This window comes from Salvelinus sp. IW2-2015, linkage group LG18, assembly GCF_002910315.2.
Source record: "Salvelinus sp. IW2-2015 linkage group LG18, ASM291031v2, whole genome shotgun sequence".
In the NCBI taxonomy this organism is placed as follows: Eukaryota; Metazoa; Chordata; class Actinopteri; order Salmoniformes; family Salmonidae; genus Salvelinus; species Salvelinus sp. IW2-2015.
In genome coordinates this window covers 8,757,165-8,773,675 of record NC_036858.1, presented here as the reverse complement: position 1 = coordinate 8,773,675, position 16,511 = coordinate 8,757,165, and the positions used below count along the sequence as shown (strand labels likewise).

The 16,511-nt window shown below is 42.4% G+C and overlaps 2 protein-coding genes across 4 annotated transcripts in view; one reads left to right on the top strand and one right to left on the bottom strand.

Annotated features, from left to right (window-relative positions):
* Positions 1-12,644, bottom strand: part of LOC111977881 (vesicle transport through interaction with t-SNAREs homolog 1A) — a 95,215-nt gene extending 82,571 nt beyond the window's left edge. For both annotated transcript variants that reach the window (XM_024007646.2, XM_024007647.2), the window contains exons 1-3: positions 12,458-12,644; positions 4,324-4,382; positions 1,924-2,034 (exon numbers count right to left, since the gene is read on the bottom strand). In XM_024007646.2, the coding sequence (XP_023863414.1) occupies positions 1,924-2,034; positions 4,324-4,382; positions 12,458-12,551 (264 nt within the window). In that variant the 5' untranslated portion in view covers positions 12,552-12,644. The remainder of the gene's footprint in view (positions 1-1,923; positions 2,035-4,323; positions 4,383-12,457) is intronic.
* A 370-nt stretch (positions 12,645-13,014) lies between these two features.
* Positions 13,015-16,278, top strand: LOC111978526 (RNA-binding protein with serine-rich domain 1). Of its 2 annotated transcripts, none has more exons than XM_024008636.2 (7): positions 13,015-13,120; positions 13,774-13,923; positions 14,108-14,275; positions 14,604-14,709; positions 14,909-15,062; positions 15,257-15,401; positions 15,676-16,278. In XM_024008636.2, coding segments are annotated over exons 1-7 (831 nt in total). In that variant the 5' UTR covers positions 13,015-13,118; the 3' UTR covers positions 15,782-16,278. The 2 variants fall into 2 exon arrangements, with proteins under 2 accessions (XP_023864404.1, XP_023864405.1); XM_024008637.1 differs by lacking the exon at positions 13,015-13,120 and adding an exon at positions 13,127-13,495.
* The last annotated feature ends 233 nt before the right edge of the window (positions 16,279-16,511 follow it).

Genomic DNA, 16,511 nt, shown 5'->3' with positions numbered 1-16,511 from the left:
CGGCTGGACGAGAGGATGGGGTTTCGGGGGGAAACACAACAAAGACTGTACTTTTTTTATATATATAAAAAAATTGAGAGGGCAGGGTGCCTGAATATGTGCAGGGTGCCTGAATATGTGCAGGTGCCTGAATATGTGCAGGGTGCCTGAATATGGCCTGCAGGAGTGAGAGAGAAGTGAGAGGCCGGGCCAGGCTGAAGCATTTTGCACTTTTGAGGACGAATCAGCAGTTTTGGGAGAAGTCAGCAGCTTTACCAGGGAGTTGACAGGGAGCCTGGGTGAAAGTGGGCAGTGGGAGGTCCCACTTTAAATGCACATCCCCTTTCCCCTAAAAAATTCAAACTTTAAGAGCAAAACAAATTGTTTATCAATATAACAGGGTTTCACACAGGCTGAGGTAGACACCGCTTGCCAATCGTAAGTGAACCAAAATGAAAAGCAATACTAAAGTTRGTTTGTTCTAGTCTATCCACAATTATTAAAAAGCACCTAAATKAATTGTGCTTGGTAGAAGACCAGCCTTAATCTGACTCCACTTTGAAACTAAAATGAACACACTGTACAGGTTTCTGGTAGAGGCAAAGTTGTCAGAAGGGTACGTGACTAGGCCTATATATTTTCCTATTTTAAGGGTACGTGATTAATATATTTTTATACATCAAAAATGGCCGTTCTCCACTCTCTGCTCCTTCATTCTTAATGTATGAGAATGTCGGCTATTTAAAAAGGTGACAAAGGGCATCCTCGCATCTAATAGCATGCGCTCAAAATAGCATAGCACAGACAAAAATGTGAGGAATGSGACTTAGCYGTAATATCCGACACAGCAGGTGTTAATTGCTCGATAATTAACCACGGCAAGTGTCGAGACAGGAGAAGCTAAAGATTAATCATCAGCCAATTAAATGCCCATGGCGAGGAAAGAGAGCTCTCTCAAAGAATAGAGAGATCTCCTCTGTAATCTGAGCTAACAGACTTTCAGGAGTGGAGCCACAGATCACTGGCACCTGTAATTCCCCAGTGTTTGCTTGTTGATTATTTCGGGTCACGTTGGTCAATGCTTTAACCGTGACGCCTCCTGTTTACCTTTACATTTGAATGGAAAATGCTAAATATCCACACAAGTATCTAGTGGAACGATGCATACTGAAATTCCACAGGTAAATKAAACCCCGAGGAAGCTGAGAGAGAGTTCAGAGATGTAACATAGTCAAAGAAAAACCATACAAATCCTGAAAGTAAAGCCAAGAGGGGCCTTAACACAATTTCTGCGTCTAATGGGAGTAATGTTTGAAAGTAAAACAGGGAGCCTAAAATATGGGTTAAGAGCAATTGACTTTAAAAGTTGAAACACTTCATTCCTCATTAAGGTTTGATATGTGGAGGGTTCTAGACAGACAGGTGCAGTTTATAAATTACTAAACGAGGCCATGTTCTGAAGCATCAACACAAACCCACACTCCTATGGATGCTACTTGGGCTTTCAAAAACAGACACAAAAAAGAATTAGCCACAGTGGACATGCCAATGACCTTCAGTTTGAGTCCGAGTGCGTGTGTTTCAGAAAGTGTGAGCGTATGTTAGAAGGTGTACGTATGCTCAGAACTATACCTGTGTATATTGTGCGTACATTTTGGCGTTCACTTACAGTACACACACACAAGCACACAAAAACACATGCTTACGTGTGTGCAAGTACACGCGATAGGATCATTCTTGCCATACCAAAAGGTCAAACGCCATCAGTAGGCGTCAATGTTACATTGAGCAAGGCACGTAACCCTAATTTGCCCCAGGGCCGCCTTACTGATATGGCTGACCCTGTAAAACAACACATTTTATTAGGGGGGGTGGGGGGGGGGCTGTCAGTAGTATGCGTAGCTATTCACTAAGACAAATGAGGTGTTATGGTGGGGTACTCACAAAGTCTTTCTCCAGCTTCTCCATCTCCCCCTTATAGCTCTTCAGTCTGCTCTGGTACATGCCTCTGCTCTGGATGGGGAGCTCACGCACCTCCAGATCCATCTGCTCCATCTAGGTCCAGCAATCAACCAGTTCATTCACCATTCAATGATTTTTTATTTATTTTTATGAACATTATATTGGCAAAATTCGCTAGAACATAGGTCTAAACTATGCAATTATAGCTGGGTAGCATACAATTGTGGAAATATGTCAAAACAGATTTTCAATGAAAGATTGTTGTTAAACTCAACTTATTGTACACTTTACTGTTAAGTAAGTAGTCTGTTTAGCATGTAGTTACTACACTGTTAAGGGACATTTTATGTAAAGTGTTGAATTTAATGTACAGTGCATTCGGAAAGTATTCAGACCACTAGAATTTTTTTTAATTGTGTTGCGTTACAGCCTTATTCTAAAATTGATTTTATATATATATATATATACACACACACACACATCTCAATCTACACACAATACTCCATAATGACAAAGCAAAGACACGTTTTTAGAAAGTTTTGCTAATTTATAAAATAAATGAAATTATATTTACAAAAGTGTTCAGTACTTTATTGAAGTAGCTTTGGCAGCGATTACAGCATTGAGTCTTCTTGGGTATGACGCTACAAGCTTGGCACACCTGTATTTGGGGAGTTTCTCCTATTCTTCTCTGCAGATCCTCTCAAGATGTCAGGTTGGATGGGGAGCATCGCTGCACAGCTATTTTAAGGTTTCTCCAGAGATGTTCGAGGGGCTGGGCCCCTCAAGGAAATGTATAGACTTGTCACCTAAGCCACTTCTGCGTTGTCTTGGCTGTGTGCTTAGGGTTGTGGTCCTGTTGGAAGGTGAATTATCACCCCAGTCTGAGGTCCTGAGCGCTCTGGAGCAGGTTTTCATCAAGGATCTCTCTGTACTTTACCATAAAGGCCTGATTGGTGGAGTGCTGCAGAGATGGTTGTCCTTTTGGAAGGTTCTCCCATCTCCACAGTGGAACTCTGGAGCTCTGTCAGAGTGACCATTGGGTTATTGGTCATCTCCCTGACCATGGCCCTTCTCCACCGATTGCTCAGTTTGGACGGGCGGACAGTTCTAGGAAGAGACTTGGTGGATCCAAACTTCTTCCATTTAAGAATGATGGAGTCCACTGTGTTCTTGAGAACCTTCAATGTTGCAGGCATCWTTTTGATACCCTTCCCCAGATCTGTGCCTCGACACAATCCAGTCTCGGAGCTCTACGGACAATTCCTTCCACCTCATGGCTTGGTTTTTGCTCTGACATGCCATGTCAACTGTGGGACCTTATATAGACAGGTGTGTGCCTTTCCAGATCATGTCCAATTAATTGAATTTACAACAGGTGGACTCCAACCAAGTTGTAGAAACACCTCAAGGACCATCAATGGAAACAGGATGCACCTGAGCTCAATTTCGAGACAATAGCAAAGGGTCTGAATAGTTATGTAAATAAGGTATCTGTTTATTTTTAATACAATTGCAAAAATGTCTAAACCTGTTTTTCACTTTGTCATTATGGGGCATTGTGTGTAGATTGCTGAGGAAAATGTTTTATTTAATTCATTTTAGAATAAGGCTGTAATGTAGAAAAAGGGAAGGGGTCTGAATAATTTCTGAATGCACTGTATACATAGACAGGTTTGATGTAATGAAATTAAAGTAAAATAGTGTAGCACACAACTTGGATTTGTAGGAGTCTGTAAGACAACAAGAGATTCTGAAGATTAAACTGAAATGTCAAGCTAGCAAAACTTCAACATGAGCTACTTCAGCAGCCCTAACTAAATCTTTTTCGATGTTGATTTGCTGACTGACACATTGCTCTTCTTCAGGTCATTCATCAACGATTTAAAAAAAAGTTATGACAGAAAGGCAGTTTGGTAAATAAATAAGATGCAATCAATTTGAAGGGCCTTCATTTTAAAGACATGTTGAGACCCAACAGTGTCACGTAGAGTACATTAGAGGTACAGAGAGAAGACTCTCTGAGGTGGATTTGGAGAAGCCTAATCAAGACAACATAATAAGACAACTACGTCGACAATTTACACATTAGTTCACTTCCTTAAATTTTTAAACATGACGGGAAGACTCCCTCCTCCAAATAATGGCTCGAAATGTGTCACGGGTGTGTCACTTAAAAGCTAAAAGTGATCACGCCGTTATTGTGCTGAACAGCATTCCACCACGTGAAGTATGTGTGTGTCATGTCGCCGTTAGGATAACACAGGTGCCGTTGTCTTCGTGCACCGGTGAAATTGTCTTGTTTCCTTTTCCAAATACATTATTACTATTTATTTTTTTTTTTATTATGTGAAGAGCGGAAATTACTGATCAAAGACGTACCAACTCTCTGACTTCTTCGAGCTGTTTGTCGACATTTAGAACCAGCTGTGTCTTCTCCTCTGAAAAGGAAACAGGAGAAACATATTGATCAGTCGACAGAGGAGCAGTGCGTTATGACAACAACCCAACTCCCCCGCGACAAGGGGATTGAAAACACACACCAGAATGCATCTGAAGATATATTTACACATTCTCTCCGCACGCTGAGCCACATTTGAAGTATTTTATTTATCCACGTGTAAAAGGCCTTTGTTGGCTTTTGTTAGAGGAGCAACGAGACACCTCGTACCAACTCAAAAAGAAATGTCAGCTTTAGTAGGTTGCAAGATTTTCTCAACTCAGAGTCCCACTAATAATGACTAAAACGCTGCTCTACGCCCACCCAAAGGCTTCGATTGCAAATCATGACTTGAAACTCATTTGGCCATAAGAGTTCAATATGGAATGTTGTAAATGATTGTGTAATCTCTCAATTCTGCCTGAACTTATTCTGTTATGTGTAGCAAGTGCTCCACATGTGTGAAACAGGTCTGAAGGTAAACGTTGACAGGTTGTTCCAATTACTGGTTCTGATATGAACATGTCATTTCTCAGTCCGTTTGACATAGCTACAGCTACTCAAAAAACATGCAACACATCTTAAAGTTTGACATTGTCCGTTATTATAAATGTAACCTGGCAAATGGATTTTCAGCAATCGAATKCAAATCTTGAATCGTGTACTCCAGTATGTGCACCGATCCCTAGTAGCAGCAACAACAATCGAGATAAATACTCCTAATATTCTCAGTACACATTTGGACATATGTTTTATTTGTCTAACGTAAACTGATGCTTTGACGGCCCAGAGTTGWAACCAACATCTAAGAAGTTAAGGATCATTATAAAAGACTACCCTGCTATGGACCAATGTTTGTTAAATCGGCCTAATTGACCAGATTTTCAACAATTGACATGTAGCTGAAAGCCCGCACTACCGGAAACTTCCAGATCAAAAACCAACCACAAGGCTAGCCTATCAGTAACAGGACATAACAGTGCGAAAACCAAGAGAAGATCTTCATTGTTTTACCCCCGAGTCTGCACTGCCTTTTGTCAGACATCAAATCCAATTTGAAAACCTCACAGCCTACACAAGTAAACAGCCAGGGGCGATTCTCCTCGAGGTGAGGTGGTGTAGCCCTCTCCAGCATTGGCCTGGACAAGATAATCCTGAAATATGCATGGCTATTTACTAGGAGTACCGCAGTCTGACRGACGAGTCGTTTTGTAGACAGGCCGCAAAAAAATGTAAGTTGAGCTCGGTATCTCTGCTCAATATTTAACAGCCAGTGATTGACAGGCCTTCAGCTTTCCATAAACACTCTTGAGAAGAAAAAAAAAAATCATGTTTAATGGAACGAGACCTTGCAATACATTGTACTCTTATTCAAACCKCAGTCTCACGTTTTTCAGACAGTAACAAAGCAAAACAAAAACACATTATCAATTTGATTCTGGCGCGAATGCTGAAGGCTTGGCCAAGACACGGTCAAGGACGTTTCTTCGCGTGCCACAGCCATTATCAGCGATTGTGCATAAGTGACGTCGGGAAACACAGCAACACTGGGGACAAAAAGCTTTTGTCGAAGCTATTGTCATCGTATGAAATTGAGGGCTGCCAACCGACGGGCACAATTCAGGCACTTGAGGGAGGAGAGAAAGAAATGAGAAATGTCTTCATGAGTAGGAATGGAATTGAAATTCAAGTGCAAACTGTTTTGGTAGGAGCAGAGGACACGTAACAATGACTGCTGGGTATCATGGGCTTCCGCCTTAGTTCATATTCATGTGGGCTTATTTTAACATGCTGGGTGRTGGGAAAACATGGTGAAATTACACTGTGGAAGAAACACATTGTTTCTGTCAAGAAGCCAATTCAAACCATGACAATTCAGATCGAATGCAAATTCCCATGAGCCATAGCATAGGAAAATAAACAAGCAACAGACCTAGCAAATATGAGCTAAGCAAAGGAAGACAATGCCAGCTGCAGGATATTTTGTTTRTTGTTCAGTGGGTGAACAGGCTGTGGCCGGTGAATAGGTAGACAGCCTTTGGTTTTCAAATAAAGTGTTTACTTAACTATGAGACCAGTACAGGTATATTTACAGTTATGATACATGATGTTAGGCTMTCGGGCCTCTCTACAGTCTCTTATCCTAATTTCAGGAGAGAATTCCTAAAAGGCATGAACAAAAAGGTGAAATTAATCTGGTTAAAATTGAGACTAAGACAGAAAAGTTAGTAATGAGTAGATCTAAGGGATGTGTATCTTTCCCTTTCAAGACGATTGGATAAGCAGTGCTTCAACCAGGATTTTTTTYCAGCGGGGTGGCAAAGATAGCAGCGGGGGCGGGTGATTGTTAGTTCTCTCTTATTTCTAAATATATTTCGACATTATCTTTTATACATACACTGCTCAAAAAAATAAAGGAACACTTAAACAACACAATGTAACTCCAAGTCAATCCACTCTGTGAAATCAAACTGTCCACTTAGGAAGCAAACTGATTGACAATACATTTCACATGCTGTTGTGCAAATGGAATAGACAACAGGTGGAATTATAGGCAATTAGCAAAACACCCCCAATAAAGGATGGTGTCTGCAGGCGGTGACCACAGACCACTTCTCAGTCCTATGCTTCCTGGCTGATGTTTTGGTCACTTTTGAATGCTGGCGGTGCTTTCACTCTAGTGGTAGCATGAGACGGAGTCTACACACACACAAGTGGCTCAGGTAGTGCAGCTCATCCAGGTGGCACATCAATGCGAGGTTGGCAAGAAGGTTGTTGTGTCTGTCAAGCGTAGGAGGTGCTACCAGGAGACAGGCCAGTACATCAGGAGACGTGGAGGATGCCGTAGGAGGGCAACAACCCAGCAGCAGGACCGCTACCTCCGCCTTTGGTGCAAGGAGGAGCAGGTGGAGCACTGCCGAGACCTGCAAAATGACCTCCAGCAGCCCACAAATGTGCATGGTCTGCTCAAACGGTCAGAAACAGACTCCATGAGGGTGGTATGAGGGCCCGACGTCCACAGGTGGGGTTGTGCTTACAGCCCAACACCGTGCAGGACGTTTGGCATTTGCCAGAGAACACCAAGATTGGCAAATTCGCCACTGGCGCCCTGTGCTCTTCACAGATGAAAGCAGGTTCACACTGAGCACATGAGCACATGTGACAGAAGTGACAGAGTCTGGAGATGCCGTGGAGAACGTTCTGCTGCTGCAACATCCCAGCATGACCGGTTTGGCGTGGGTCAGTCATGGTGTGGGGTGGCATTTCTTTGGGGGGCCGCACAGCCCTCCATGTGCTCGCCAGAGGTAGCCTGACTGCCATTAGGTACCGAGATGAGATCCTTAGACCCCTTGTGAGACCATATGCTGGTGCGGTTGGCCCTGGGTTCCTCCTAATGCAAGACAATGCTAGACCTCATGTGGCTGGAGTGTGTCAGCAGTTCCTGCAAGAGGAAGGCATTGATGCTATGGACCGCCCGTTCCCAGACCTGAATCCAATTGAGCACATCTGGGACATCATGTCTCGCCCATCCACCAACGCCACGTTGCACACACAGACTGTCCAGGAGTTTGGCGGATGCTTTAGTCCAGGTCTGGGAGGAGATCCCTCAGGAGACCATCCGCCACCTCATCAGGAGCATGCCCAGGCGTTGTAGGGAGGTCATACAGGCACGTGGAGGCCACACACACTACTGAGCCTCATTTTGACTTGTTTTAAGAGACATTACATCAAAGTTGGATCAGCCTGTAGTGTGGTTTCCACTTTAATTTTGATTGTGACTCCAAATCCAGACCTCCATGGGTTGATAAATTTGATTTACATTGATCATTTTGTGTGTATTTTGTTGTCAGCACATTCAACTATGTAAAGAAAAAGATTTAATAAGAATATTTCATTCATTCAGATCTAGGATGTGGTTATTTTAGTGTTCCCTTAATTTTTTGACACTGTACTTTATATCTGGTTTTAGTAGCTTAAGTTTACACTAAAAACGTTTAACCATCACAGAACCCCCCCCCCACATTCATTTTCCATTCTAAATAGAAATCTGATGATGATGGAGCCCATGAGTTGGGCCTCTGAGCTGACTTTGTGTGTGTGTGTGTGTGTGTGTGTGTGTGTGTGTGTGTGTGTGTGTGTGTGTGTGTGTGTGGTGTTGTGTGTGTGTGTGTGTGGTGTGTGTGTGTGTGTGTGTGTGTGTGTGTGTGTGTGTGTGTGTGTGTGTGGTGTGTGTGTTGTGAGTGAGTGAGTGAGTGAGTGAGTGAGTGATGAGTGAGTGAGTGAGTGAGTGAGGACGCATGTCTAATGGTTAATTTAACGATATAGGCACCTGATCTGAGCCATAAAGTAGACTAGGCATCTACCACCCCACTACCACAATCAGATTAGTGGCAAAGTAGCCTAGGTTTTTATGTCCCCTCACTTTGGTTCTGAAATCACCATCACCCACTTATTAAGTTGTCATTTCTGCACATTAAGTGTTAGCTCGTAATGTGTACATTTTCATAATTTAGCTATGACATGGGCAATGAATATATACTGTGTGTACAAAACATTAGGAACACCTTCCTAATATTGAGTTGCACCCCCATTTTACCCTCAGAACAGCCTCAATTCATCACGCCGTGGACTATAAGGTGTAGAAATCATTGCACAGGGATGCTGGCCCACGTTGCCAGATGAGAGTTCTGTCTGCAGTAGCTGACTTTTATTCTGGTAAAACACCATCTTCAACAGCTCATAGATAACAATAAGCTAGSAAATGACGTAGGTTGTCACTCAACTAATGAAGCCTCATATCACGCAAGCCATTTTAGCATTTGAATGCTGACCGTGCCGCACAGATGTGCAAGATCAGGAACCGGCCGTCTACCTTTCATTGGTCAACACGCGAAGCTGGGCAGAGTGAGCGGTTACATGGAGTTCGACGCTGAAGGAGAGGATGAATCAGTTGTCACAAAATGTGAGGTATTTTCGGAAGGTAGAAAGAATGTAATATGAGCMAAAAAAATATTGTGAACCGGCAATTCGAATTGTTCGAATCGATTTTCTGACCGATGCATGCTACATTTGGATCGATTTTTGGGGTCTGCAAACCGATGCACTTGTATCTTAAACATTTGAATTGGGGATCAACGCGTATAGGTGTTTCGTGTCATTCCTCGTAGATCTCATGCATAACTGCATTGATACCAAATGCCCTCTTGTTAGGCTCATTCTCCCTCCACCCACTCCAAATCCCTGGCAGAGGACAAGACGTCTAGGGAGGTGTAAATATCCCGTAAGAATAACACATCCCTGCTACAAATATACTAATCAGCTATCTGCAAACAGAAGTCAGGCAATTGTTCACTTGCAAGGAAACTTATACGAGACCTATACTATACTAGACCTATACTAGAAGCATTCACAATAAATATTTGAGCTCAAAATAAAGAACATTAGCATACAACTATGAATAAGGTCAATTCCACGGTAACAGATTGATGTTGAGACTAGTCTTTTTCACTTTAAAAAATGTATGTGAAACAATAACGAACGTCTACAAAGTTAAACCACACAACYCTATACATGCACGGTACCAACAGCACAAACTGTGATTATGTTACCCAACTTCGCATCTGAACTGTTCAAGTAAATGTGTATTAGTAAGAAAAAAAAATGGAAATTGTTAAAAGAAGTCCTTGTGCATAGAGTTGTATGGTTTATTGTCCACCACGATGTAAATCGGGGAGGGGACTGTGGATCCGTCTCCGTCCGTTAGAGGGCGCTATAGTTAATTAACTCTACGTACGTAAGTCCCATGAGATATTGCAGACAGTACAGGCCCAGTTTTGACAACTTGGCTGAATTATGTGTTTTGCCAAACAGATCCGGCATTTACTAAATTACACTGATTGGCCAGATGGTGGCGCTATAATAAGAGATTGAAAATRCAAACTTCGAAAGGTCACGCCCCTCACCCCGTTTGACCTAAAGTCATGAAATGCGGTACATAGGTACCTCTCCTCACAAGGAACAAATCTGCCTCTGGTCCACCATAATGGATTTTCTACTGGCACCAAATGACTGAGCTGCACAAAATTTGATATGTGGCATCTATGGATAAAGGTTCTCTCAAAGCAATATTTTCCAGACTAGTACCGAAAACAACATGGCCACTATTGACCAAYAACCATTCACGTGGGCGTGGTCTGGCACATAAAAGCATATAAATCAGTCAAGGATATTCATATTGTAACTAAATTTGGTACACACGTTGCAAACACTGTCAAGACTTAACATATGCAAGAACATGCATATCGATGAAATCAGGGAGGGGACTATGGAAATCATGGAGGGGAGTGTGGATGTGTCTCTGTGTGTTAGTACGTTCGTCACACGTGATATCTCAGACAGCACTGGCCCGATTTGGACGAAATGTGGATGAATGACGCATCTTCGCTATAGAGATCAGTCAGTTCCAAAATTACACTGATTGGCCCATGGTGGGAGCTACTGTACAGTAATTAACTAAAACATGTTAAATMACACACAATATCTCAATTGGCCCAAAGGTGCTGCATCATTCAGGGTGGACGACATGTTTACTGTTGCCCATTTTAAATTGTATTTGATCTCTGAGAAATTCAGCTAATAGCACTCGCCAGCTTGTAGTCAAAAAACAGAAGTGAGATAGATACCTCTCGTTCGTTCAGTCATCCCTATGGGGAAAGAATAGGGTTTTGGGATAAAGGCCAAAAATATGGTCTGAGGTTAACACAGGYTTAGGAGACCTTATACGTTTTATTCTATGAGATAATACCAGTCAGTTAACATAACCTTTATTAATTATGAAACCTTAATGTGCTTTTTTTTATTAGATAAATGCATTAAATCCACAAAATGTAACCTTTAACTAATGAAGATGATCTCATAGAACAAAATCTATAAGTTCTCCTAAGCCTGTGTTTACCACAGACCTTATTTTCGGGGGTTTATCCAAAACCCCTACAAAAACTCCATTCATATTCCCATAGGCTTTGTCCAACAAACCATGGCGGAGTTAGTGCCTATTGCTCTCTAGTGTGGTGTGGGGGGTCTGTGAGTGGCTTTTGATAATTGGATTGAATTCCTCATGTCTTACTCATTTTTAGGAAGAAGTATGGTCCAAATCAGATGTTAGGTACTATATTTTTTGAAGATTATATGAATCCTATAAATTAAAATGGGTGCAATCAATCAGCATAATTTCTCAGAGATCAAATTATATTTCAACAAAAGAATGTTTTTAGGAATGCTAATCTTATCCATTTCTAACTACTGAAACGATTTCAGAACAATCTGAGATGGTTGGTGTCAAAACCCTCTTTCTTGTGTTTTGAGGTGGAATAAATGTAGGGAGGAAGGACAATTTCATCTCGTTTCTTAGATGTGGGCCTGCTTTATATCCTATTACCCACTTTAGAAGTGGAACAATKAAAAAATAAAATGATGGATTAGGTCTACTGCACTTAAGTGCCTTGACTCAACAATTCAGTCCCGCTAAAGCCTACATCTTCACAAACAAGACAATTATTTATTTTTCAATGTAGCCCACATCATGTTCTAGATATGAATGAAGTCTCGTTTTACTTTATTAAAAGTCCAATCCTATTATGTTTAGCCTAGGTACATGATTGAAAGATAATATTTTATATTAAGTACCAATGCTAGGAGCCGGGCAACCTATTGCCATTGAACCAGGATTCAATCTCCCTTCAAGAACATATCATCATAAATGTAGAATTAAACTGCTGTGCGTTTGTCAGCACAGCATCCGAATGCTCAAGACCTATTAATGGCTCTTTGATAGCGAACGTTAGCTAGATAGCTGACAAACTAAATAGCTAGTTAGTTGGATAGGTAACGTCGTTATTTCACTAGCACAAAGCTAGTGGAATTCCTTTAGGTAGCTAAATATTCGGCAGTGAATATGATGACATTTGCGTAAAATACGTGTAATGTGAAACTAGCTAGCTAGCTAGCTGCATTATTCATTTGTTGACATGACAGAAGTAATTCGTTGGCAAACTAATAGAGCTTAACGTGGTTTACCTCCACCTAATTTGGGGATCCTTCCAATTTTGTTGGTTATTTCTGCTGTCAGGGTTCCAAAGTCCTGTTCATAGGCTTCAAAATCTGAAGACATAGTGAAGTTTGACTGTAAAACAGGTGTCTTCTTGGCTGAAAAGTAGCTGAAGATGAAGCAAAACAACGCTTTCTGCGAAAGCGGGCCGTCACTTCCGTGTTGCGTTACAGAAAATGTTACCCGGTGAGAAAGCAGTAACTGTTAACTAATTCACTGGTTCTTCCAATGAAGTGTCAAAACTTTCTCCATGCGTGGACAGAAAAAAATACGTGTACAGAGAAATGAAAGACATCGTATTAACTACAGTTTATGCATTAGCTACACATTTATTTATAGCTTCATCACATTGAAATAGAATAAACAATTTGTTTTTAAGAAGACATCGAACATTTATACAGAATAAAGGATGTTGCTACAATGTTAAAGAGGCATACACATTCATCATCTCTACTAATCCCACATATTGTCTTTAATGTATCAAAATGTGATACACAATATATACCTCTCAAAGAGTCCTATTCCAATAAAATACAGCAGAGGGAGCTGTGCGTCTTTTGAAATGTCACATTCTCCGGCTCAATTTTCTACGTCATCTCTCTGCGACGTGTAGCTGCAACCAGAACAAATATGTAAATGTCCCTTTTCAATCTGCTTTAATCGTCGAATTAACGATTGTATATAGACGTATGATGGATGTTATGTTGTTGTTTTAGGAAACGCAGTTTGACTCAAGAGTATATTTCACCGATGTGTCTTTGAATTAGCAAAATAGAGGGTATCTAGATAAATCTAGTCGTGTGGGCACGTCGGCCCMAAAAAAACCATACAAATATGTTTTATTGTCACACGCCGGATAAGTGCAGGGAAATGTGTTGTTTTTACAGGGTCAACCATAGTAGTATGGCGCCCCTTTAGTAAATCAGGGTTACGTGCCTTGCTCAAGGGCACAGACAGATTTGATTTATTGTCGGTTCAGAAAATTCGAATCAGATTCAGTCTACAACGTAAGTAACGTTAGATCGTTTTTCCCGCCATGTCCCTGAATTATCAGCTGACCGACATGAAGCAAGACAATGTTATATCACTGAAATGATCTAGCCAACAGGATATATTTGGATTGTAGATGTGTAACGTTATGTGCCTTAGAGTTTCACTAACAAGCTCACAAACATACTGTATATGCAACATATTGCATCACAGACTGGAATTGTAGCTAAAGTCTGAATAGTTTCTACTTGTTCTCTAGCTAGATATAGACAGTCATTCTACTATCAATCTACAGGGTACCTTCTCCAGTGAGGAGAAAGGAGCATATGGATGACAAGGCAAAAGAGCGAGGAAAGGAGAAAACGGGTGCCACCAAGGAGGGAGCTGAGAAGGACAGGGGCAGGGAGAAGGGACGCAAGCGACGTAGCTCCACTGGGAGCAGCAGGTCAGACACAATATGTGACCTCCTTTCTCATCTCTCTTACTATCACTGTACCCTTACCATAGCATCTCTTGTTTTTATCACACAACTTATCTCTGCAGTCACTGCTTTCTGATGCCCCACAGTAAGCCCATCTTTCTGTCTTCACTCGGGTCTAAAGTATGCCCCTCTCCCGTTCTTCCCTCAGGTCCARCTCCAGTAGCAGCTCTGGCTCCAGCTCCGGTTCTTCCAGCGGCTCTAGTTCCTCCTCTGCCTCAAGCCACTCCGGGTCTTCCAGCTCCCGATCTTCTAGCTCAACCAGCTCCGGGTCGCCCAGTCGCCGCCGCCACGACAACCACCGCCGCTCACGGTCCAAGTATGTGTGACCTGTAAAGTGTAAAGCGGTGGTCTCCAATCCCAGCCCTGAGTTAAAGTGTGTGCAGGCTTTTGTTCCACACCAGCACTAAATACTTTCAGTTCACCTAGTGGTTTAACATTYAAACCTTCATTGGTTGTTTCAGGTATGTTAGTGCTGGGCTGACAAAAAAGCCTGCATGCTCCGTAACTCTGCTGGACCAGGGTTTGTGATCACTCCTAAAGCTAATCCAAAAACAGGATTAAGGAGATGGGATCTGTGATCTTGGAAGTTACATCTTTTTTGAGTGAAGGAATAAAGAGTAAGACCTCTTCTGTTTGTCCTCTAGATCCAAGTCATTAGTGAAAAAGGATGACAAGGAGAGGCGTAAGAGGAGCCCCRGCCCCCGACCAACTAAGGTGTTCCTGGGCCGCCTCACCAGAAACGTTGTCAAGGTGAGTCAAAATGACTCACCCAGTCTACAAGTGTACATGAATACAGTGTATGTGCACATCAATGGGATTCCATATAGCCTATTTGAATGCATTTTTTGTGTCAAGCTGCAGACCGCATGTTGAAGGCATTGGAGGTTTGTTGAAGTAAGGAGCAATATCTCGGGGGTTGGGTTTTGACTAAAGTCTCTGCTCTTTTCAGGAACACATCCAGGAGATCTTCAGCACCTATGGCAAAATCAAGATGATTGACATGCCTGTGGACAGGCTCCGCCCACACCTGTCAAAGGGCTACGCCTACGTGGAGTTTGAGAATGCCGATGAGGCCGAGAAGGCTCTTCAACAGATGGATGGAGGTTGGTGGAGACCAATGGTTCTGGGTGTACATGCAGTTAGCATCTCTAGTTTGAATGCATTGTAAAAGTCAATTCTACAGCGCTCTACTCTATTGAACTCTCTGTCCATAACCTATCCTCAGAGTTTTTACCTGAATCATACAATTAGAACATCATTTAAAAATGTACCTCTATTTGTTCTCTGTTGTCTGCAGGTCAGATTGACGGACAGGAGATCACAGCCACTGCCGTGCTGGCTCCTAGGGTAATACGCCCGCCCCCTCGCAGGCCCTCCCCCCCTCGCAGGATGCCCCCACCACCCCCGATGTGGCGACGCACCCCTCCACGCCTGAGGAGAAGGTCAGTCTCCTACAGTGTTGATGTCAATGTGTGTGTGGATGTTTGTCAGTCACAATAATTACATGTTTCACAGTACATTTCTGTGTTTATTACACAGAGATGTACTTTTTTCCTGTTATTTTATTATGGTAACATCYGTATCCTCTGTTCTGAATCGCTGATTACAGAATGAATGGCAGATGACCATGTATCCCCTCAGTTGTAAAGTTAAAGACCTTTGTCATCCCCCTGGTCTTGACCTTTGTTTGCATCCTCCTTTCTCTGTTTCCCGAAGATCTCGGTCACCACGGAGACGCTCTCCGGTTCGCCGCAGGACTCGTTCACGCTCACCCGGTCGCAGACGCCACCGCTCACGCTCCAGCTCCAATTCCTCCCGGTAGAGCTGCCTGAAACCTCTCACCTCACAGCTACTCTCCTCCCTCCTATCCTTCTCCCACCTTCCCGTTCTCCACTGTAACAGTTTGGCTGTATCCAAAGTTCTACTTAGCTTCCTTTCCTAGTCCTTCCCTCCATGTTCACTGATCTCACAGGACATTACAGGTGAAAGCATGACAGCCTTTCTCTCGTCATAGTGTATTGTTATTGGTCTATAAGCATCATGTTGATTGCTASGCTCAATCTGAGGCAAGCTAGCACTGTGTCGAGGAGTGAAGTGAGCCCTGCTCTCAACCCGGGGTTTTTTGTCCTCAACAGCTGAGTTGTGGTTGACACATTGTGATTACAGAATTCTCATTTTAGTTTTTTGTTTGCACATATATTTGTGCRTTTTGTTTTAATATGCAACTGTTACAACTCTTTAGTTGAGCCAGCTTGACATGTGCTGCCTGATGTTTTAATAAAGTTGACTTGTTTTCGTCAATCACACCATGCTACAACATTCCATAGTGCCTCGAGTAGTTAGTAAGGCACTTTGCTACACTTGATACAAGCCTCAAAGCATGTTACCTCATTCATTATGCAGAAGTGTAGGCTAGCTAGACTGAGAGAAGATATTTTGTGTACCATGTGCATGCACACAAGCGTGAAACACCACTTCCGGTGAGAACTGTAAGCCACCTCAAATAACTTATTTACTGTCAATCTATATCCAACATCAAACCCACACACAAA